The sequence below is a fragment of the Triticum urartu genome, chromosome 4A (assembly GCF_056163025.1).
Source record: "Triticum urartu cultivar PI428250 chromosome 4A, HENAU_Tu73, whole genome shotgun sequence".
NCBI lineage: Eukaryota > Viridiplantae > Streptophyta > Magnoliopsida > Poales > Poaceae > Triticum > Triticum urartu.
The window spans coordinates 616,516,096-616,540,890 of record NC_141876.1 but is presented as its reverse complement, the minus strand read 5'-3'; the positions used below and the strand labels follow the sequence as shown (position 1 = coordinate 616,540,890).

Sequence of the window (24,795 nt, the reverse complement as noted above, 5' to 3'; positions counted from 1 at the left end):
TAAGCATAGCACAAGATCGTGTAGTTCGTTTGCTAGAGCTTTTCCAATGTCAAGTATCTTTTCCTTTGACCATGAGATCGTGTAACTCCCGGATACCGTAAGAGTACTTTGGGTGTATCAAACGTCACAACGTAACTGGGTGACTATAAAGGTGCACTACAGGTATTTCCGAAAGTGTCTATTGGGTTGACACGGATCGAGACTGGGATTTGTCACTCCATATAACGGAGAGGTATCACTGGGCCCACTCGGTAATGCATCATCATTATGAGCTCAAGGTGACCAAATGGTTGATCACGGGATCATGCATTACGGTACGAGTAAAGTGACTTGCCGGTAACGAGACTGAACAAGGTATTGGGATACCGACGATCGAGTCTCGGGCAAGTAACATACCGATTGACAAAGGGAATTGTATACGGGGTTGTTTAATCCTCGACATCGTGGTTCATCCGATGAGATCATCGTGGAGCATGTGGGAGCCAACATGGGTATCCAGATCCCGCTGTTAGTTATTGACCGGAGAGTCATCCCGGTCATGTCTGCATGTCTCCCGAACCCGTAGGGTCTACACACTTAAGGTTCGGTGACGCTAGGGTTGTGAAGATATGTATATGCAGTAACCCGAATGTTGTTCGGAGTCCCGGATGAGATCCCGGACGTCACGAGGAGTTCCGGAATGGTCCGGAGGTAAAGAATTATATATAGGAAGTGCTGTTTCGGCCATCGGGACAAGTTTCGGGGTTATCGGTATTGTACCGGGACCACCGGAGGGGTCCCGGGGGCCCACCGGGTGGGGCCACCTGTCCCGGGGGGCCACATGGGCTGTATGGGGTGCGCCTTGGCCTAGATGGGCCAAGGGCACCAGCCCCAAAAGCCCATGCGCCTAGGGTTCCACTTAAGGGAAGAGTCCCAATGGTGGAAGGCACCTCTAGGTGCCTTGGGGGGGAGGGAAACCTCCCCTTGGCTGCCGCACCTAGGAGATTGGATCTCCTAGGCTGGCACATCCCCCCCCCCTTGGCCCTCCTATATATAGTTGAGGAGAGGGAGGACTTCATACCTCAGCCTTTGGTGCTTCCCTCTCCCCTGTTACATCTCTCCCTCGTAGTACACGGCGAAGCCCTGCTACTGTGACGCCCTGCATCCACCAACACGCCGTCGTGCTGCTGGATCTTCATCAACCTCTCCTCCCCCCTTGCTGGATCAAGAAAGGAGGAGACGTCATCCGTTCCGTACGTGTGTTGAACGCGGAGGTACCGTCCGTTCGGTGCGAGGATCTCCGGTGATTTGAATCATGTCGTGTTCGACTACATGAACCCCGTTCTTCGAACGCTTCCGCTCGCGATCTACAAAGGTATGTAGATGCATCTAATCACTCGTTGCTAGATGAACTCCTAGATGGATCTTGGTGAAACGAGTAGGAAAATTTTTGTTTTCTGCTACGTTCCCCAAAAGTGGCATCATGAGCTAGGTCTATGCGTAGTTCTCTTGCGCGAGTAGAACACAATTTGTTGTGGGCGTAGATGTTGTCAATTTTCTTGCCGCTACTAGTCTTATCTTGCTTCAACGGTATTGTGGGATGAAGCGGCCCGGACCAACCTTACACGTATGCATACGTGAGACCGGTTCCACCGACTAACATGCACAAGTTGCATAAGGTGGCTGGCGGGTGTCTGTCTCTCCTACTTTAGTTGGAGCAGATTCGATGAACAGGGTCCTTATGAAGGGTAAATAGAAGTTGACAAATCACGTTGTGGCTTTCACGTAGGTAAGAAAACGTTCTTGTTAGAACCCTACTTCAGCCACGTAAAACTTGCAACAACAATTAGAGGACGTCTAACTTGTTTTTGCATCAAGTGCTTTGTGATATGATATGGCCAAAGTTGTGATGAATGATGAATGATCTATATGTGATGTATGAGATGTTCATGCTATTGTACAAGGAATCACAACTTACATGTCGATGAGTATGACGGTGACAGGATGATCATGGAGCCCCAAGATGGAGATCAAAGAAGCTATGTGATATTGGCCATATCATGTCACTATTATTATTTGATTGCATGTGATGTTTATCATGTTTTGCATCTTGTTTACTTAGAACGACGGTAGTAAATAAGATGATCCCTTACAACAATTTCAAGAAGTGTTCTCCCCTAACTGTGCACCGTTGCTACAGTTCGTCGTTTCGAAGCACGCCGTGATGATCGGGTGTGATAGATCCTTACGTTCACATACAACGGGTGTAAGACAGTTTTACACATGCAAAACACTTAGGGTTAACTTGATGAGCCTAGCATGTACAGACATGGCCTCGGAACACAGAAGACCGAAAGGTCGAGCATGAGTCGTATAGAAGATACGATCAACATGAAGATGTTCACCGACGTTGACTAGTCCGTCTCACGTGATGATCGGACACGGTCTAGTTAACTCGGATCATGTAATACTCAGATGACTAGAGGGATGTCTAATCTGAGTGGGAGTTCATTAATAATTTGATTAGATGAACTTAATTATCATGAACTTAGTCTAAAATCTTTACAATATGTCTTGTAGATCAAATGGCCAACGTTGTATTCAATTTCAACGCGTTCCTAGAGAAAACCAAGCTGAAAGACGATGGCAGCAACTATACGGACTGGGTCCGGAACCTGAGGATCATCCTCATAGCTGCCAAGAAAGATTATGTCCTACAAGCACCGCTAGGTGATCCACCCGTCCCACAGAACCAAGACGCTGTGAACGCTTGGCAGACACGTACTGATGACTACTCCCTCGTTCAGTGCGGCATGCTTTACAGCTTAGAGCCGGGGCTCCAAAAGCGTTTTGAGAGACATGGAGCATATGAGATGTTCGAAGAGCTGAAAATGGTTTTTCAAGCTCATGCCCGGATCGAGAGATATGAAGTCTCCGATAAGTTCTTCAGCTGTAAGATGGAGGAAAATAGTTCTGCCAGTGAGCACATACTCACTATGTCTGGGTTACATAACCGCTTGACTCAGCTGGGAGTTAATCTCCCGGATGACGCGGTCATTGACAGAATCCTCCAGTCGCTTCCACCAAGCTACAAGAGCTTTGTGATGAACTTCAATATGCAGGGGATGGTAAAGACCATTCCTGAAGTATTTGCTATGCTGAAATCAGCAGAGGTAGAAGTCAAGAAGGAACATCAAGTGTTGATGATGAATAAAACCACTAAGTTCAAGAAGGGCAAGGGTAAAAAGAACTTCAAGAAGGACGGCAAGGAAGTTGCTGCGCCCGGCAAGCAAGCTGTCGGGAAGAAGTCAAAGAATGGACCCAAGCCTGAGACAGAGTGCTTTTATTGCAAAGGGAAGGGTCACTGGAAGCGGAACTGCCCCAAATACTTAGCGGACAAGAAGGCCGGCAACACCAAAGGTATATTTGATATACATGTAATTGATGTGTACCTTACCAGTGCTCGTAGTAACTCCTGGGTATTTGATACCGGTGCCATTGCTCATATTTGTAACTCACAGCAGGAGCTGCGGAATAAACGGAAACTGGCAAAGGACGAGGTGACGATGCGCGTCAAGAATGGTTCCAAGGTCGATGTGATCGCCGTCGGCACGCTACCTCTACATTTACCTACGGGATTAGTTATAAACCTCAATAATTGTTATTTAGTGCCATGTTTGAGCATGAACATTGTATCAGGATCTCGTTTAATACGAGATGGCTACTCATTTAAATCCGAGAATAATGGTTGTTCTATTTATATGAGAGATATGTTTTATGGTCATGCTCCGATAGTCAATGGTTTATTCTTAATGAATCTCGAACGTAATACTACACATGTTCATAATGTGAGTACCAAAAGATGTAAGGTTGATAATGATAGTCCCACATACTTGTGGCACTGCCGCCTTGGTCACATAGGTGTCAAACGCATGAAGAAGCTCCATGCAGATGGACTTTTAGAGTCTCTTGATTATGAATCATTTGACACGTGCGAACCATGCCTCATGGGTAAGATGACCAAGACTCCGTTCTCAGGAACAATGGAGCGAGCAACCAACTTATTGGAAATCATACATACTGATGTGTGCGGTCCAATGAGTGTTGAGGCTCGCGGTGGCTATCGTTATGTTCTCACCCTCACTGATGACTTGAGTAGATATGGGTATGTCTACTTAATGAAACACAAGTCTGAAACCTTTGAAAAGTTCAAGGAATTTCAGAGTGAGGTTGAGAATCAACGTGACGGGAAAATCAAATTTCTACGATCAGATCGTGGAGGAGAATACTTGAGTCATGAATTTGGCACACACTTAAGAAAATGTGGAATAGTTTCACAACTCACGCCGCCTGGAACACCTCAGCGTAACGGTGTGTCCGAACGTCGTAATCGCACTCTATTGGATATGGTGCGGTCTATGATGTCTCTTACTGATTTACCGCTATCTTTTTGGGGCTATGCTTTAGAGACTGCCGCATTCACTTTAAATAGGGCTCCGTCGAAATCCGTTGAGACGACACCGTATGAATTATGGTTTGGGAAGAAACCTAAGCTGTCGTTTTTAAAAGTTTGGGGATGCGATGCTTATGTCAAGAAACTTCAACCTGAGAAGCTCGAACCCAAGTCGGAAAAATGCGTCTTCATAGGATACCCTAAAGAAACTATTGGGTATACCTTTTACCTAAGATCCGAAGGCAAGATCTTTGTTGCCAAGAACGGAATCTTTCTGGAGAAAGAGTTTCTCTCGAAAGAAGTAAGTGGGAGGAAAGTAGAACTTGATGAGGTATTACCTCTTGAAGCAGCAAATGGCGCAACTCAAGAAAATGTTCCTGAGGTGCCTGCACCGACTAGAGAGGAAGTTATTGATGATGATCAAGATACTTCAGATCAAGCTCCTACTGAGATTCGAAGGTCCACAAGGACACGTTCCGCACCAGAGTGGTACGGCAACCCTGTCTTGGAAATCATGTTGTTAGACAACGGTGAACCTTCGAACTATGAAGAAGCGATGGCGGGCCCGGATTCCGACAAATGGCTAGAAGCCATGAAATCCGAGATAGGATCCATGTATGAAAACGAAGTATGGACTTTGACTGACTTGCCCGTTGAACGGCGAGCCATAGAAAATAAATGGATCTTTAAGAAGAAGACAGACGCGGATGGTAATGTGACCATCTATAAAGCTCGGCTTGTCGCTAAGGGTTATCAACAAGTTCAAGGGGTTGACTACGATGAGACTTTCTCACCGGTAGCGAAGCTAAAGTCCGTCCGAATCATGTTAGCAATTGCCGCATTCTATGATTATGAAATATGGCAAATGGACGTCAAAACGGCATTCCTTAATGGTTTCCTTAAGGAAGAAATGTATATGATGCAGCCGGAAGGTTTTGTCGATCCTAAGAATGCTGACAAGGTGTGCAAGCTCCAACGCTCGATTTATGGGCTGGTGCAAGCATCTCGGAGTTGGAACATTCGCTTTGATGAGATGATCAAAGCGTTTGGGTTTACGCAGACTTATGGAGAAGCCTGCGTTTACAAGAAAGTGAGTGGGAGCTCTGTAGCATTCCTCATACTATATGTAGATGACATACTTTTGATGGGAAATGATATAGAACTCTTGGACAGCATCAAGGCCTACTTGAATAAGAGTTTTTCAATGAAGGACCTTGGAGAAGCTGCTTATATATTAGGCATCAAGATCTATAGGGATAGATCGAGACGCCTCATAGGTCTTTCACAAAGCACGTACCTTGATAAAATTTTGAAGAAGTTCAAAATGGATCAGTCCAAGAAAGGGTTCTTGCCTGTTTTGCAAGGTATGAAATTGAGCTCGGCTCAATGCCCGACCACGGCAGAAGATATAGAAGAGATGAGTGTCATCCCCTATGCCTCAGGCGGTCAGGCGGTCCGGCAGCCGACTCTACACAGGGCGTCTCATCATCGACGCTCCCGCCTGTCTGATGGCCCAAGGAGATGATGCAACCTGGAGGTGGCACGCACGCATGGGACACCTGCACTTTCGTGCACTCCGCACCATGTCAACGAAGCAGATGGCGCGTGGCATGCCCGTCATCAATCGTGTGGAGGAATAGTGTGATGGATGTGCACTTGGGAAGCAGCACCGAGCCTCATTTCCCCAGGCAACTGCATACCGCGCAGAGCGCGCGCTAGAGCTTGTGCACACGGACCTTTGCGGGTAGTTGATGATTTCAGTCGCTACATGTGGGTAGAGCTCCTGAAGACCAAGGACAAGGCATTTCAATGCTTCAAAAGGGTCAAGGCTTTGGCAGAAGCAGACGGCCGATGCAAGTTACGCGCCTTCCGCTCGGATCGCGGGGGGAGTTCAACTCCGGTGAATTCAAGGCGTACTGCGAAGAGGTCGGAGTCAAGCACTACACCACGGCCCCCTACTCACCTCAGCAAAATGGGGTAGTGGAACGGCGAAATCAAACCGTGGTGGAGATGGCTAGGTGCATGTTGAAGAGCATGAGCATGCCGTCGTTCTTCTGGGCAGAAGCAGTCAAGACAGCCGTCTACATTCTGAACCGCGCCCTCACATGCAGCCTGGATGGTGTCACCCCATACGAGGCGTGGCACGGCCGTAAACCCAGCGTGCATCATTTGCGTACGTTTGGGTGCACGGTTCATGTCAAGAGAGTCGGGCCTGGCATCAACAAGTTGAGCGATCGTTCGACGCCGATGGTCTTTGTTGCATACGAGGAGGGGTCCAAGGCCTACAGAGTGTACAATCCTGCGACGAAGAAGGTGCAGATCACGCGAGACGTGGTCTTTGAGGAAAACAGGCCGTGGACGTGGAGCGTCCAGAGCACGGGCGCGGACATGGCTGCACCGGCAACCTTCAGTGTGGTTTACACCACGGCACATGGTGTGCATGAGCTGGACAGCGGCATGGCAACACCGATGCACTCGCCGCATGCCAGCCCCAAGACCCCGGCACCTGCATCGTCATCGGCATCCCCCACACAGCCCGCATCAAAGGCGAGCGTGAGCGGCTCCTCACCCGAGTCGAGCGTGCTCAGCTCACCTCAAAGCGAGACGGAGACGCCATTTGCAGGATGGGAGATTCACTGGGCCACGCCACCAAGTCATGACGAGAACCTCCGTGATGTAGACACCGGAAATATTCGGTACCGGCGCATCTCCTGTGTCCTTGACGAGACAGAGGGCGAGGCAGTGCGTGAGGCGATGCTGCTCTGTCTGCTCAGCGCTGAGGAGCCGGCGAACGTCAACGAAGCACTGTCTGATGCTGTCTGGAAGGGTGACATGGATGCTGAAATGGATTCCATTACCGAGAGCTGCACTTGGGAGCTCACCACTCTTCCTCGTGGGCGCAAGGCGATTGGGCTCAAGTGGGTCTATAAAGTGAAGCGTGATCCTGACGGCAATGTGATCAAGCACAAGGCACGTTTAGTGGCAAAGGGCTACGCGCAGAGAGAAGGCATTGACTTCGAGGAGGTATTCGCTCCTGTTGCAAGAATGGAGACCGTACGCATCTTCCTTGCTCTCGCTGCGCACTCAGGCTGGGAGGTGCACCATATGGATGTGAAATCAGCCTTTCTGAATGGTGAACTCTCTGAGGAAGTGTATGTGGGACAGCCACCAGGCTATGTCATTGCTGGAAGGGAAAGTCAAGTGTTGAAGCTGAATAAAGCACTATATGGTCTGCGTCAAGCTCCGAGGGCATGGTATGCAAAGCTCGACGAGACACTGAATACACTTGGGTTCACTAGAGGCCCTCTAGAGCATGCTGTTTATAGGAGAGGGGATGCACACTCATACCTACTTGTGGGAGTGTATGTCGATGATCTGATAATCACTGGCACCAGCAGAGATGACATTATTCAGTTCAAGAATCAAATGCAGCAGCTCTTTAAGATGAGTGATCTTGGTCTCCTTAGTTACTACCTGGGGATAGAAGTAGCTCAAACAGAAGGCTCAATTACATTGAGCCAGCGTAGCTATGCAGAGAAGATCCTTGAACTAGCTGGGATAGCAGAGTGCAACACTTGTCACACACCAATGGAATGCAGACTCAAGCTGAAAAAAGAAGATGAAGCCAAGCCGTTTGATCCCTCTCTCTACCGCAGTGTCATTGGAAGCTTGAGGTACTTGACTCACACGAGACCTGACATCACTTATTCAGTGGGCTTGGTGAGCAGATTCATGGAGAAACCGACGATGACTCACTGGACGGCAGTGAAACAGATCCTACAGTACGTGCAAGGTACACTCAGCTACGGGTGCTGCTATACACGAGGAGGAACTGATGGGCTGGTCGGATACAGTGATAGCGACCACGCCGGTGATGTTGGCGACAGGAAAAGCACTTCTGGTCAGGTGTTCTTCTTCGGTGGGAACCCTGTTTCATGGACCTCGCAGAAACAGAAGGTGGTAGCAATGAGCTCGTGTGAGGCGGAATATGTGGCAGCTGGAGCCACAACTTGTCAAGGCCTCTGGTTGAGCAGATTGCTTACTGAAATGAAGCGTGAGGTACCAATGAAGTTCAAACTTCTGGTTGATAATAGGTCAGCAATTGCTTTGGCAAAGAATCCTACTCACCATGACAGGAGCAAGCACATAGATGTGAAGTATCACTTCATACGGGAGTGTGTGGAAGAGAAACAGTTGGAGCTTGATCATGTTGGTACTAATGATCAACTTGCTGACATACTGACAAAAGCTTTGGGTCATGTGAGACATGTTGAAATGCGGCAGAGGCTGGGCATCAGGGAGATCAGCAAGGCGAATGGAGATTAAGGGGGAGAAATGTTGACCTAAGCTCCATCACACGTGAGAGTGCGTGTGTCTTCTAGTTTGCTTTGATTAGAATAAGCAATGCATAGCTGTTGATGTGATGTCCACATGCAGCATGCACGTAGGAGTAGGGAGAGCGGGCCGAGTCTTGCACGATCGCCCCGTTTCATTTTCTGTTCTGGTTTTCCCGGTCAGCGTGGCACGCTAGCGTTGTGGAGGTCGTGGGATGGCGCGACAACTCCGGATCGCAGCGGGCTGGCCGGGTTAGTTAGATAGGTTGCTTGTAAACACAATAATCAGATCAATAGAACTACGGAAAAGCTGGGGAGTCCGCCCGGCGCAAAAACACACTATCTTCTTCCTCTCATTCATCTCTCTCGCCCTACTCGATCACCTCAACAACGACAAGAGGTAAATTTTAGAGATGTAATTGGGGATTGATATAAGAGATGCAGGCTCATGGCCGAGGTCATTAACGCCATCGAAGGGAAGGTGCTCCTGGATGGCACAGTGCGCCCGCTGGATGGTGACGCACATGCCCTACTCCAAGAGGCGGGTGGAGTACAGCCGGGGCACCAGTGCCATTACCTTCTGGAGTTTTCTTACTTGGTCTTGTTCTGTTACAGCACTTCTCAAATGCTGAGTTTCCATGTTCAATCATGCAAAGTCCATCTGACCACTTCCTGAGAGCAATCAATACAGACTTCGACAGAATCATAGCCATGTGCAAAAATCTGCAGGTATCTTTTGATTTTTACTCTGACATAATTTCTGATATTATCTTTAGTCATTTTACTCAATTTGATGGCAAAATGTTCCTTTGTTGTGAGAGATAAAAAGCTTTGTAGTTATTAACAGGATGATCAAGGGGATTTCTCATGAGTGAGCATGGACACTGCTGTGGCAATCCGGACACTAGAAGCAACATACAAATCATCGGCTGAAGCTGCCTCTGTTGAATTGATGATTGCAAATTGATTGAGAAGGTACTAATGCTCCACACCCTAGAATAATGAAAATGCCATCTATGTCACCCCTTCCACAAACACATAATTGATACTTATATTCCTGAGTAGGAATTCTACAATCAACCATGTTAGATTGAGAAATAGGACACTGCAATATCCATGAACCATGATAGTGAATAAACTATTGTCTACATGGTGTGATGCAGGAAGGTCCTTACTTGAAAAGCAAAGGCAAAGCCAGTGATGCAGCGAGAATTGGGATTCTCACTTGGAGATCATTGCTAATTATGTCAAGAGACTGGAAGTACTTCTGGAGCAGGCTTGTCTTGTATATGCTGCTTGCCCTCTCAATTGGCACCATATTTATCGACATTGGTCATTCATTGTCATCTGTAGTGGTTAGTGTCACTGCAGCATTATGTTCCGATTTACTGGATATTTTTATTTCTTGATTAAATTTACTGTTTTTGTGATTTGAGGCTCAATGTTCACTTTGTTTTGACAGGTTAGGATTTCTGCGATATTTGTGTTTGTTTCATTTCTCGTCCTTTTGAGTGTTTGTGGAGTACCTGCTCATATTGATGAGATCAAAGTCAGTTTGTTTTTAATCTTCCAAGCAGAATCGCAACATTATGGCCACATCCTTCCTAATAAATTTTATTTCTAAAATTGTGATTTATTGCTGAATGATGTCTTCTTATTCACCGTAGACTTTGTAAAATCATAGCAATATTAGGTACTAACATTTAATTCCGTCTATGCAGATATATTCCCATGAGGATTCAAATCGGCAATCTGGGACATTGGTTTTCCTGCTGGGCCACTTCCTATCCAGCATCCCCTTCCTATTTCTGGTGTCCATTTCGTCGTCGTTGGTTTTCTACTTCCTGATAGGCCTCAGGAATGAGTTCAGCTTCCTTATGTACTTTATAATCACCATCTTTACGTGCCTGTTGGCTAACGAGGCACTTATGATGATTGTTGCCTACATCTGGCTTGAAACTTACAAGTGCACCTTAACCCTGATTTGCTTATATGTGAGTTTCCATCTTGGTCTTCTTTCAAGTGGGCACAAATATCGAATGTACAACCATTAAATAACCATGGCTACTTCAGGTTGTCATGATGCTGGTGGCTGGGTATTTTCGGATCCGAGACGCAATACCAGTGGCCGTGTGGAACTATCCGCTATCCTACATTTCATTCCATACATACGCCGTCCAGGTAAGTTATATATGGCCATCGTATGTAACCTACATAAACTCTATGCCCATCTTGCTTCAACTGGGTCAGGCGTGCTCACGAGCAATGCTGCTGCAGGGCTTGGTCGAGAACGAGTATGTCGATACATCATTTGCAGTTGGGGCTACAATGACGATACCCGGTGTGCAGGCTGTCCGAGGCTCGTATGGCATATCATCATCGACAGGTGCAAAGTGGATGAATCTCCTTGTTTTGTTCCTGATGGCGATCGGCTACCGGGTCGTCTTGTACGTTTTACTTCGTCTAGATGTGAGGAGACATGTGAGGCTTGGCAAGTGCTCCTGCTGGCCCAGCATCCACACTAGTGCAGCTCCAAAGTGAGTTAGCCCTGAGCGGCCGAGTGTGCTGATGCTGTAAGAAGACTCTTTTTGTGTTTGGGTGTGACTGTTCATATGCATGTATACATGTGTGATTGCTTCCTAGGTAGGCATATCTGACGCATCCAAAGTAGAAGAGAAACATGAAGAGAATTGGGGTAACATATATACTGTATGTATCATGGTTAATTTGAGAACTGAAGAAATGAATCATGATTTGGTCATTTACTCTCTTGTCCATTCCTTTTTGGCACTGAGTATTGCTTCCTTTGTGGCCTTGTTGTCTCTCACAAGTTTGATCTTCCTGGTTGGATCTGATGACATTGACGATTGAGTAATGATCCCCTCTTGAAGGTGTTTTCTTTGAGTGTTGTAGACGATGGGGCTCGGCACGTCTGGGGCTGTGCCAACAGGCATTTCCATGTCAGTAGGTTTGTGGCATTGTAGATGATGTTGAATGTGCCTGAGATGAAGCTTGGCATTGTAGTCATTGAGCAATAACAGATTGTCTCTTGTTAAATCCATTGGTGCTTATGAATATACTCCCTCCGTTCCGAATTACTTGTCTTGGATTTGTCTAGATACGGATGTATCTAGACTCATTTTAGTGCTAGATACCTCCGTATCTAGACAAATCTAAGACAAGTAATTCGGAACGGAGGGAGTAGTTGGAGACAAGTGGATAATTGAGTCAAGATATGAAAGGTTCTAACTGTGTACATGGAGAACAATCTCACCGGGGGATAATCTCAGAGGTATCGGTGACATACACGATCAGCAAAAGATGAGAAAATGTCATCCCAAATGAAAAAGAAATCCATATATATAGACGAGGGGATCATGACACTTCCACTACCCTAGTACAAAAGGTACTAGTTGCTGAAATCCAAACGATCTCAACCATCTGACATAATCAAGCCCAGGGACTCATGATGAATTTATTGAAAAGGTAAAAATGATGACACATGTGCAACCTGGTTTACTGAAATCAGCAAATGATAGACATCATAGTGTATTGCCATGCGGTTCTTCTAATCGGCCATAGTGAGTCTGGTTATGTTTTTCTTCCTCTTGAGCGAAATGAGTTTGATCTTGTTGTTTGGCCGATTCCTTCGCATGCCCCTGAAAAACTTGACCAACGGATCGACAGAAGCATCACCATCTCGGTGTATGATTTCAGTAAGCCTGAGGTTGTTGCACTTGAAATGCGCCAGGTCCTTAGAATATGATTGACGGCGTTTCACCACCTCCTTTGTAGATTGGAAATCCGAGACCTGTTGAGCAGCGCAGAGGAATGGAATACCAATATATTACGGAAAGTTTCGGGTTATGGTAATTAGTTGTTGATGAAAGAAGTAGCGGACCTTGCAATGGTGCAGAGTGAGCTTCTGCAGGTTAGGCGAGTTGTGCAGGTATTGGCGCAGCCCAAGGAAGTCGCCGTTGATATGGCACCCGTCTAGAGAAAAGCTTGTGATCAGGTTCTCAAACTTGAATACAGGAAGATCCTCATGACTCCCAAAGAACAGCAACTGAGAACAAAATCAACCATACAGGCATTCATTTTAATGGCTCTTGAGATATAGAAAAATGCAAACTGAATAATAAATAGAAGTGGTATCAATCAAGAAGAAGATATACCGTGACCGGAAAATGCGCCAAGCGCAAGGTTGTCACATTAGACACCGTGAGAAGAATGTTGAGTTGTTCTTCGGCGCTCTGGTAAATCCAGGGCACATGAATGGACGCATCGAGAAGAGACGGCATGGTATGTGGCTGAGTGGTGTCAAGAATGTGCTCAAACTGCTCGCCGGTCAGGCGAAGAGAAACAAGAGCAGGGGCCTCTATAATCAACTTGAAAACCTCGAGATCTTCCACGGTGTGCTCGCCATCGACGATGGTCAATTTCTTGAGGGAGGAGGAGATGATCTTAGCATTGCTGGTGAGCGAGTGGCAGCACATGTTGAGTTTCAGGTCCTCGAGAGCAGGGCAGCCGGAGCTGATATGGCTGGCAAGGTCGTTCAGTTCCAACTGCTGGCGGGAAAGATGCAACTTTCTGAGCCGGCGGGGCCATGCATCTTGACCTATGTCGCGGCGGAGCCAACGGTCGCCGACGACAACGGTGGCCCCGTGCAGCCGGAGCTCTTCCAGGATCGTGAAGTTATGGCCGCGCAGGAGGTTGGCTGTGAAGTCGTCAAAACCGCGGCGGGTATATCTACGGTCGATGTCGAGGCACGGCACGGCGCGCCAGAGGTCCCTCCACCGCGTGGACAACACGCACGTCCGCCCCGTCTGCTGGGCCTTGAGGCGCGACAGGATGGCGCGGAGGAGGTCGTCCGGCAGCGCGCTCAGCCGGTCATCGCCCGCGCCAGCGCCACCGTCCCCGCCGTCTTCTGCATCGCGTGGACGCTTCAACTCCGCGGAGGCGTCCGTGGAGCCAAGCATTTCCATTGTTCTGGATTGCTGCGCCAAGTAGTTAAGGGAGACGACTAATCTGCTGGGTGTGGCTGCGCCGCCGCCGCCATGACCGTGGTCCGTGGAGAAAGATGGGGATCGGGGGATGAGAGACAGGTTAATGGGCGTTGGGTTTGGGGCCCTTTCTGGTGGGCTACTGTATAGAACGGGCCCATTCTATCCTCTTTTTTCTTTCTTTATCTTGTTTCAAAGTTTTTTTTCTACTTCCCCTTTTTCTCTATTTCCTTTTTATATTTTCCTAATTTTTTATGTTATTATGTTTCCCTATTATTAATATAATACAGCCCTCTCCACTTGTCAATCTTAAATGTCTTTTATGGTTTTCTAGAACTTTCCTATAGTATTTGTAAACAATATTATTATTTTATGTGATAGCAAAAACAAATTTATCTTCCAATAGTTTTCAGGAGCCGTGAGAACGTTTTATTTGAAAAGCATGAACCTTTTTATTTTACGTACATAAATGGTGGAACATATATCTAAGAAAAATGTGGACCATCATTCTTTTTCAAGACTATCTCTGAATCTCGTTAGTGTTTTTCATTCACCTTTGCGTGCTAGTACTTAGTTTCCACACCGAGCAACTCCAACCATGAAGAAAAGCTCAAGGCCACAGAAGGTGATAAGCTACCAAAATCATATGGTCAACGGCGACGGGGAGTGATCAACAGGGTATATGGAGAGGGATGGGGATCCCCTATTTGCCTCTGTATTTGGAATCAAAGCAAAATGAGGTCAGAATGGAGGTTTATAGAACATTTAGGTGAGGATTGGAGTGGGTTTTGCTCTCAAAACCCCCAAAATGTAGGATGACACGAAGACATGGGTTTGCTTGGAATTGCCCTTTAAAGATAACTTAATGCCAAAATTTCTAGACATCAATCATTGAGGCCATGTCACATGTTTATATTCTAAATAGTCATAAATTTAAGGATCTCATGATAAATTATAAATATTTAGTCACGCATATGCACACATCAATCCAGGAAAATGGGGTCATGGCAAAAAAAAGTGTGCCAGAGATTACGAAATGGTACCAAAACATATAAGTTTCTTGTGGTGGGACCAACCCACCAGGGTTCAAATTTTAGATTTGGCATTGGTAGTAGCATTTTCGGTTCTTACACGTCAATGTAAGTTCTTACTTCGGTTCGTTCCGTGTGGATGTGTCGTGAATTTGCGATGGGTTGATCATCGATTTTTCTTCTTGAGAGGTATGTTTGCTTCGTGCCGATGAGAGCGCTCGCTGGTGGTTTTGTTTGATTGGGTGAGCCGTATATCGTGGCCACTGCCGTTCGTTGCGTCCAGGTTTGCGCTTTTTGTTTGTTATGTATGTTTGATTACATACGCCGTCCAGGTAAGTTATATATTCTCTTTGTGGCGGTTGATCCATGCGTCGTGTTTGTATTCATGCTTTCTTGCTACGAATCTTTATATTTGGTTGTTGGATGGTGTGCGCGTGCTGGGGTTTCTTTTGTGGTTCCTGTTTTCGGTAGAGTGGTCAGAACCTCTTCGTAAGTGTTGGTCGTGCGAGGAGTAGGCCGGGCTCACCTGTGAAGCTAGTGAATACGCTGACGTGCTTGCCGAACCGGTAGAGCCGAACCAGGTAGGTCGTTTCAGGCAGACGGCCTGTTTTTGGTCGGACAGTCTCGTGTGGAGATGATGGTTAGTGCTTGCCTACTAACCTAAGACAGTCACAGACGTTTGGACATGTAGGCTACTTGTTTTTTTGGGGGTCAAAACTTTTGGTGACGGTGTGTTCGGTAATCGCTTGGATGGTAGGACGACCTGTGGTGGGCGGATGCTGAGTACAGGTCAAGCATATTGTGCCAACTGCATGTTAAACCTAGAATCATACTAAGTGCATTTGATTCAAGTTGAATGTTGCCATTTCAAGAAACAAATTGGTGTGATGTGTGCTGAATGGTTAACCCAGAAACATGGAAGACACACTTGACAAAAAAACCCAATAGAACTGGTGTCTCTTATAGATATTTTGCTTATTCCAGCATATTCTATCGATACTTTTACTTACACTAAAATAGTGCACTAGAAACCCATATCAAGTTTAGTGCTCTCTGACATGATATTTTAAAATACACACATGTATAGTTCATCGATGAGCCATAAATAATTATGTAAAGACAAATGATTTTGTTATTTTCCATGTTAACATGATCTAAACAATGCGGTTGAAAAAATAAATAATAAAAGGCAATGTCTCAAATATAAAACAATCAACATTACTTTCTTTAACGTATAAGTTTTAAATGCAGTGCAACGACATCTTCCCAGATTAATGTTAAAACTACATATAAAACAAATAATGTATCATAAAATTGAACAACATTGTTATGTGGTTAATTTCATAATTGAATAGAAAATTATGCTACTTACAATTGTACGTCAAAGTAATGAGTTCTAAATAAGTACAAAACAGTAATATAAATAAGTAATAAATGATTTCATTTAAATTGGTCTGGCCCCACTAATTTAGTATAGTTTCGGTAAAAAAAGTAGAGTCCAAAAATGGCCCTAAGGTTGTGATTGTTGCCTTAAGCTGGGCCGTCATGTCTACGTTTGCGTGAGACGATTATGATCGAGGACCTATGCCACGATTCTAAGGATATAAGTGCAGTACATGGCATTCAATTCATTCATAAATTTTGCTCTAAGGATATAAGTGAAGTACAAGAGTGTATAATAAACTATTCCAAAAAGATATAAGTGAAGATTAAAGAATACTTAAGAAAATTAAGTATGTATGAAAAGACTCTTCAGATAAAAAAATCAGATTTAAGGATTATATCAAACAACAACAAAACAAAAAGACGCTCCAAGAAAAACACATATTATGTGACGAATAAAAATATGACTCCAATTGAAGTTACCGATAAATAAAGAGAGAATGCCTTCCGGGGCATCCCAAAGCTTACGTTTACCTTGGGGTGCCTTGGACATCCCCCAAGCTTAGGGTATTGCCACGCCTTATTCTCCTTCTATCATCATCTCACCTAGAACTTGAAAACTTCAATCACACAAAACTTAACGGAACTCATGAGATAGTTTAGTATGATAAAAAATAAATCATTCACTTTGGTACTGTCAAGACACGTTTCATAATTTTCCCCACATAATGCCTACGGTATTCTATAATTACCACAGATTATATCACTTAATATAAGCTATATGTAAACTCAAAAACAAGCAAACAAAGAAAACTAGACAAATCTGTCAAAAACAAAACAACACATAAAGGTCTAATTTCTTGTTATATTTTTGTAACTCCAAAACTACTGAAAAATTAAGGCAACGCAGACAAAAAATCAGCAATTGATAACATTGCAGTAGAAAAAGACTTAACTTCACATTATCGAAAGAAAAGATACAAAACATGATTACTACAGTAACATTAATCATGTAAAAACACAAAAACAATAAGGGTAAATATTGGTTTGCATCCCAACAAGCGCTTTTATTTAAGGCCTTTAAGATAGGCATTATAATTTTAATGATACTCACATAAAAGTAAAGAATTGATACATAAAGGAGAGCAGCGATTCGGTGCCCAACCTCATCCGCACCCGTGATGAAGAAAACATTCCAACAAATACTAGAAAAATTCAAAAAATTCCAATTTTTTACATGGTAGATAATTTGGTGCGTGAGGTGCACTCCAAATTTCAGATCATCTGGACATCTGGGAAGATCTCGGCAAAAAAGACAAATTTGGGGTCTGTAAAAAAGTTTACCATTCTAACCCAATTTGTCTTTTTTTGCTGAGAGCTACTGGCATGTCCAAATGATCTGAAATTTGGGGAGCACCTCATGCGCCAAATTATCTACCATGCAAAAAAGTTTGGATATTTTTGTTTTTTTGTGTGAATTTTTTCTTGACCGAGCGCAGTAGAGCCTGAGCTTAGAAATGAATATACGCACATAAAGAAAGCATTATGAAGCATATATCAAACACATTTAAGCCTAACCCACCTTCCTATGCGTAGGAATCTTATAAACAAACAATTTGTTGGAGAAAGAATTAACTAGCATAGAAAGGTAAAACAAGTGTAACTTCGAGCCCAGCCAGCGTGCTCGGGCTAGCAGCCCAAGCATGGCCCAGGGGTTTCAATCAAGCCCTTATTTTTTTGATTTATATTTCAATCATAGCCCCAAGTCCTCTTCATTCAGTTCCTTCCATTTGCCCATGAAACAAGGCGCACAAGTCCTATTGATGGTGACAGGTGGTCGAAATCATATGGTCAACAATGACAGTGATTGATTGATAAGGTTTGGGGATGGACATGGCGCCCCTATTCCCCTTATATTTGGGGATCAAAGGGAAATGTGGTTGCATAGAGGTCCTACAATAGGGAGGTGGACGAAGGGGGCGACTGGAGATGTCTTTCTGCTCTGAACCCCAAAAGGAATGTCAAAAATATGGGGGCATGGTTGTGTTGGGGAACGTAGCAGAAATTCAAAATTTTCCTACGTGTCACCAAGATCTATCTATGGAGTCATCTAGCAACGAGGGAGGAGTGGATCTACATACCCTTGTAGATCGCGCGCGGAAGCGTTCAAGAGAACGGGGTTGATGGAGTCGTACTCGTCGTGATCCAAATCACCGATGATCCTAGCGCTGAACGGACGGCACCTCCGCGTTCAACACACGTACGGAGCAGCAACGTCTCCTCCTTCTTGATCCAGCAAGGGGGGAGGAGAGGTTGATGGAGATCCAACAGCACGACGGCGTGGTGGTGGAAGTAGCGGGATTCCAACAGGGCTTCGCCAAGCGCTGTGGGAGGAGGGAGATGTGTCATGGGAGGGAGAGGGAGGCGCCAGGGCTTAGGTTAGGTTGCCCTCCCTTTCCTCCACTATATATAGGGCCAAGGGAGAGGGGGGCGCAGCCTTGGCCCTTCCTCCAAGGAAGGGTGCGGCCAGGGAGGAGTCCCTCCTCCCCAAGGCACCTCGGAGGTGCCTTCCCCCTTTAGGACTCTTCCTTTTCCTCTTCTCTTGGCGCACGGGCCTCTTGGGGCTGGTGCCCTTGGCCCATATAGGCCAAGGCGCACCCCCTACAGCCCATGTGGCCCCCCGGGGCAGGTGGCCCCACCCGGTGGACCCCCGGGACCCTTCCGGTGGTCCCGGTACAATACCGGTGACCCCGAAACTTGTCCCGATAGCTGAAATAGCACTTCTTATATATAATTCTTTACCTCCGGACCATTCCGGAACTCCTCGTGACATCCGGGATCTCATCCGGGACTCCGAACAACTTTCGGGTTACCGCATACTAATATCTCTATAACCCTAGCGTCACCGAACCTTAAGTGTATAGACCCTACGGGTTCGGGAGACATGCAGACATGACCGAGATGACTCTCCGGTCAATAACCAACAGCGGGATCTGGATACCCATGTTGGCTCCCACATGTTCCACGATGATCTCATCGGATGAAACATGATGCCAAGGACTTAATCAATCCCGTATACAATTCCCTTTGTCTAGCGGTACGATACTTTCCCGAGATTCGATCGTCGGTATCCCGATACCTTGTTCAATCTCGTTACCGGCAAGTCTCTTTACTCGTTCCGTAACACATCATCCCGTGATAAACTCCTTGATCACATTGTGCACATTATGATGATGTCCTACCGAGTGGGCCCAGAGATACCTCTCCGTTTACACGGAGTGACAAATCCCAGTCTCGATTCGTGCCAACCCAACAGACACTTTCGGAGATACCTGTAGTGTACCTTTATAGCCACCCAGTTACGTTGTGACGTTTGGCACACCCAAAGCACTCCTACGGTATCCGGGAGTTGCACAATCTCATGGTCTAAGGAAATGATACTTGACATTAGAAAAGATTTAGCATACGAACTACACGATCTTTGTGCTAGGCTTAGGATTGGGTCTTGTCCATCACATCATTCTCCTAATGATGTGATCCCGTTATCAATGACATGCAATGTCCATGGTCTGGAAACCGTAACCATCTATTGATCAACGAGCTAGTCAACTAGAGGCTTACTAGGGACATGGTGTTGTCTATGTATCCACACATGTATCTGAGTTTCCTATCAATACAATTCCAGCATGGATAATAAACGATTATCATGAACAAGGAAATATAATAATAACTAATTTATTATTGCCTCTAGGGCATATTTCCAATAGTCTCCCACTTGCACTAGAGTCAATAATCCAGTTCACATCGATATGTGATTAACACTCAAGGTCACATCCCCATGTGACTAACACCCAAAGAGTTTACTAGAGTCAATAATCTAGTTCACATTACCATGTGATTAACACTCGATGAGTTCTGGGTTTGATCATGTTATGCTTGTGAGAGATGTTATAGTCAACGGGTCTGAATCTTCCAGATCCGTATGTACTTCGCAAATCTCTATGTCATCTTGTAGATGCAGCTACTACGCTACATTTGGAGCTATTCCAAATAACTGTTCTACTATAGGAATCCATTTTACTACTCAGAATAATCTGGATTAGTGTCAAAGTTTGCATCGGCGTAACCTTTTACGACGAACTCTTTTACCACCTCCATAATCGAGAAAATTCCTTAGTCCACTAGTTACTAAGGATAACTTTGGCCGTTGTCCTATGATCCATTCTTAGATCACTCTTGTACCCCTTGACTGACTCATGGCAAGGCACATTTCAGGTGCGGTACACAGTATAGCATACTGTAGAGCCTATGTCTTAAGCATAGGGGACGACCTTCGTCCTTTCTCTCTATTCTGCCGTGGTCGAGCTTTAAGTCTTAACTTCATACCTTACAACTCAGGCAAGAACTCCTTCTTTGACTGATCCATCTTGAACACCTTCAAGATCATGTCAAGGTATGTGCTCATTTGAAAGTACCATTAAGCGTTTTGATCTATCCTTATAGATCTTGATGCTCAATGTTCAAGTAGCTTAATCCAGGCTTTCCATCGAAAAATACTTTCCAAATAACCCTATATGCTTTCCAGAAATTCTACGTCATTTCTGATCAACAATATGTCAACAACATATATTCATCAGAAATTCTATAGTGCTCCCACTCACTTCTTTGGAAATACAAGTTTCTCATAAACTTTGTATAAACCCAAAATCTTTGATCATCTCATCAAAGCGTACATTCCAACTCCGAGATGCTTACTCCAGTCCTTAGAAGGATTGCTGGAGCTTTGCATACTTATTAGCATCTTTCAGGATTGACAAAACCTTCCGGTTGTATCACATACAACCTTTCCTCAAGAAAATCGTCGAGGAAACAATGTTTTTTTTGACATCCTATCTGCAAGATTTCATAAATAATGCAGTAATCGCTAATATAATTTCAACAGAATCTTAGCATCGCTACGAGTGAGAAAGTCTCATCATAGTCAACTCCTTGAACTTGTCGGAAAAAATCTTAACGACAAGTCGAGCTTTCTTAATGGTGATACTTACCATCATTGTCCGTCTTCCTTTTAAAATCCATCTGTACTCAATAGCCTTACGACCATCGAGTAGTTCTTCCAAAGTCTACACTTTCTTTTCATACATGGATCCTCTCTCGGATTTTATGGCCTCGAGCCATTTATCGGAATCCGGGCCCACCATCGCTTGTCCATAGCTCGTAGGTTCATTGTTGTCTAGCAACATGATTTCCAAGACAGGATTACGTACCACTCTGAAGTAGTACGCATCCTTGTCATCCCACGAGGTTTGGTAGTGACTTGATCTGAAGTTTCATGATCACTATCATAAGCTTCCACTTCAATTGGTGTAGGTGCCACAGGAACAACTTCCTGTGCCCTGCCACACACTAGTTGAAGAGACAGTTTATTAACCTCATCAAGTCTCCACCATCCTCCCACTCAATTCTTTCGAGAGAAACTTTTCCTCGAGAAAGGACCCGATTCTAGAAACAATCCCTTATTGCTTTCGGATCTGAGACAGGAGGTATACCCAACTATTTTGGGTGTCCTATGAAGATGCATTTATCCGCTTTGGGTTCGAGCTTATCAGCCTGAAACTTTTTCACATAAGCGTCGCAGCCCCAAACTTTTAAGAAATGACAGCTTAGGTTTCTCTAAACCATAGATCATACGGTATCATCTCATCGGAATTACGTGGTGCCCTATTTAAAGTGAATGTGGTTGTCTCTAATGCCTAACCCATAAACTATCGTGGTAATTCGATAAGAGACATCATGGTATGCATCATATCCAATAGGGTGCAGTTATGATGTTCGGACACACCATCACACTATGGTGTTCCAGGCTGTATTAGTTGTGAAACAATTTCCACAATGTCTTAATTCTGTGCCAAACTCGTAATTCAGATATTCATTTCTATGATCATATCATAGATCTTTTATCCTCTTGTCATGACGATCTTTCAACTTCACCCTGAAATTACTCGAACCTTTCAATAATTCAGACTCGTGATTCATCAAGTAAATGTACTCAACATCTACTCAAACCATCTGTGAAGTAAGAACATAACGATGTCCACTACACGCCTCAGCACTCATTGGACTGCACACATCAAAATGTATTACTTCCAACAAGTTGCTTTCTAGTTCCATTTTACTGAAAAACGAGGCTTTCAGTCATCTTGCCCATGTGGTATGATTTGCATGTCTCAAGTGATTCAAAATCAAGTGAGTCCAAACGATCCATCTGCATGGAGTTTCTTCATGCATATACACCAATAGACATCGTTCGCATGTCTCAAACCTTTCAAAAACGAGTGAGCCCAAAGATCCATCAACATGGAGCTTCTTCATGCGTTTTATACCGATATGACTTAAGTGGCAGTGCCACAAGTAGGTGGTACTATCATTACTATCTTTTGGCATGAACATGTGTATCACTACGATCGAGATTCAATAAACCATTCATTTCAGGTGTAAGACCATTTGAAGGTATTATTCAAATAAACAGAGTAACCATTATTCTCTTTAAATGAATAACCGTATTGCGATAGACATAAGCCAATCATGTCTATGCTCAACGCAAACACCAAATAACAATTATTTAGGTTTTAATACCAATCTCGATGGTAGAGGGAGCGTGCGATGCTTGATCATATCAACCCTGGAAACACTTCCAACACATATCGTCAGCTCACCTTTAGCTAGTCTCCGTTTATTCCGTAGCCTTTTGTTTCGAGTTACTAACACTTAGCAACCGAACCGGTATCTAATACCCTGGTGCTACTAGGAGTACTAGTAAAGTACACATCAACACAATGTATATCCAATATACTTCTATCGACCTTGCCAGCCTTCTCATCTACCAAGTATCTAGGGTAATTCTGCTCCAGTGGCTGTTCCCCTTATTACAGAAGCACTCAGTCTCGGGTTTGGGTTCAACCTTGGGTTTCTTCACTAGAGCAGCAGCTGAATTGTCGTTTCATGAAGTATCTCTTTGTTCCCTTGCCCTTCTTGAAACTAGTGGTTTCACCAACCATCAACAATTGATGCTCCTTCTTGATTTCTACTTTCGCGGTGTCAAACATCGCGAATATCTCAAGGATCATCATATATGTCCCTGATATATCATAGTTCATCACGAAGCTCTAGCAGCTTGGTGGTAATGACTTCGGAGAACCATCACAATTTCATCTGGAAGATCAACTCCCACTCGATTCAAGCGATTGTTGTACTCAGACAATCTGAGCACAAGCACAACAATTGAGCTTTTCTCCTTAGTTTGTAGGCTAAGAAAATCAGCGGAGGTCTTATACCTCTTGACGTGGGCACGAGCCTGAAATCCCAATTTCAGCCCTCGAAACATCTCATATGTTTCGCAACGTTTCAAAACGTCTTCGGTGCCTCAACTCTAAACCGTTTAACTGAACTATCACGTAGTTATCAAAATGTGTATGTCAGATGTTCGCAACATCCACAGACAACGTTCGAGGTTCAGCACACTGAGCGGTGCATTAAGGACATAAGCCTTCTATGAAGCAATGAGGACAATCCTCAGTTTACGGACCTAGTCCGCATAATTGCTACTATCAACTTTCAACTAAATTTTCTCTAGGAACATATCTAAACAGTAGAACTGAAGCGCGAGCTACGACATAATTTGCGAAGACCTTTTGACTATGTTCAGGATAATTAAGTTCATCTTATGAACTCCCACTTAGATAGACATCCCTCTAGTCATCTAAGTGATTACATGATCCGAGTCAACTAGGCCGTGTCCGATCATCACGTGAGACGGACTAGTCAATATCGGTGAACATCTTCATGTTGATCGTATCTTCTATACGACTCATGCTCGACCTTTCGGTCTCTTGTGTTCCGAGGCCATGTCTGTACACATGCTAGGCTCGTCAAGTCAACCTAAGTGTTTCGCGTGTGTAAATCTGTCTTACACCCGTTGTATGTGAACGTTAGAATCTATCACACCCGATCATCACGTGGTGCTTCGAAACAACGAACTGTCGCAACGGTGCACAGTTAGGGGGAACAATTTCTTAAAATTATTATGAGGGATCATCTTATTTACTACCGTCGTTCTAAGTAAACAAGATGCAAAAACATTATAAACATCACATGCAATCAAATAGTGACATGATATGGCCAATATCATATTGCTCCTTTTGATCTCCATCTTCGGGGCTCCATGATCATCAACGTCACCGGCATGACACCATGATCTGCATCATCGTGTCTCCATGAAGTTGTCACGTCATCTATTACTTCTACTACTACAGCTAACGGTTAGCAATAAAGTAAAGTAATTACATGACGTTTATGTTGACACGCAGGTCATAAATAAATTAAGACAACTCCTATGGCTCCTGCCGGTTGTCATACTCATCGACATGCAAGTCGTGATTCCTATTACAAGAACATGATCAATCTCATACATCACATATATCATTCATCACATCCTTTTGGCCATATCACATCACATAGCATACCCTGCAAAAACAAGTTAGACGTCCTCTAATTGTTGTTTGCATGTTTTACGTGGCTGCTATGGGTTTCTAGCAAGAACGTTTCTTACCTAC

The 24,795-nt window shown here is 44.6% G+C and overlaps 1 protein-coding gene and 2 pseudogenes across 1 annotated transcript; 2 read left to right on the top strand and 1 right to left on the bottom strand.

The window, feature by feature from the left end:
* Positions 1-8,020: 8,020 nt before the first annotated feature.
* LOC147977410 (secreted RxLR effector protein 161 pseudogene) lies at positions 8,021-8,758 on the top strand (annotated as a pseudogene).
* A 456-nt stretch (positions 8,759-9,214) lies between these two features.
* LOC147977409 (ABC transporter G family member 3-like) lies at positions 9,215-11,307 on the top strand (annotated as a pseudogene).
* A 1,027-nt stretch (positions 11,308-12,334) lies between these two features.
* On the bottom strand, positions 12,335-13,751 carry LOC147977408 (MEIOTIC F-BOX protein MOF-like). Its single transcript, XM_087519978.1, has 3 exons — positions 12,942-13,751; positions 12,668-12,832; positions 12,335-12,577 (listed from the first exon to the last, which is right to left on the bottom strand). The coding sequence occupies exons 1-3, from the start codon at positions 13,749-13,751 to the stop codon at positions 12,335-12,337; spliced, it is 1,218 nt and encodes a 405-aa protein (XP_087376104.1).
* Between the last annotated feature and the right edge of the window lie 11,044 nt (positions 13,752-24,795).

What these genes read in the sequence shown, in the direction of transcription:
- LOC147977408 (XM_087519978.1), bottom strand. Translation starts at nt 13,751, where the DNA reads ATGGAAATGCTTGGCTCCACGGACGCCTCCGCGGAGTTGAAGCGTCCA. An exon ending in TGGCGCATTTTCCGGTCACG is followed by an intron (nt 12,833 to 12,941) that starts GTATATCTTCTT and finishes TTTTGTTCTCAG; the next exon opens with TTGCTGTTCTTTGGGAGTCA. An exon ending in TCACTCTGCACCATTGCAAG is followed by an intron (nt 12,578 to 12,667) that starts GTCCGCTACTTC and finishes GCTGCTCAACAG; the next exon opens with GTCTCGGATTTCCAATCTAC.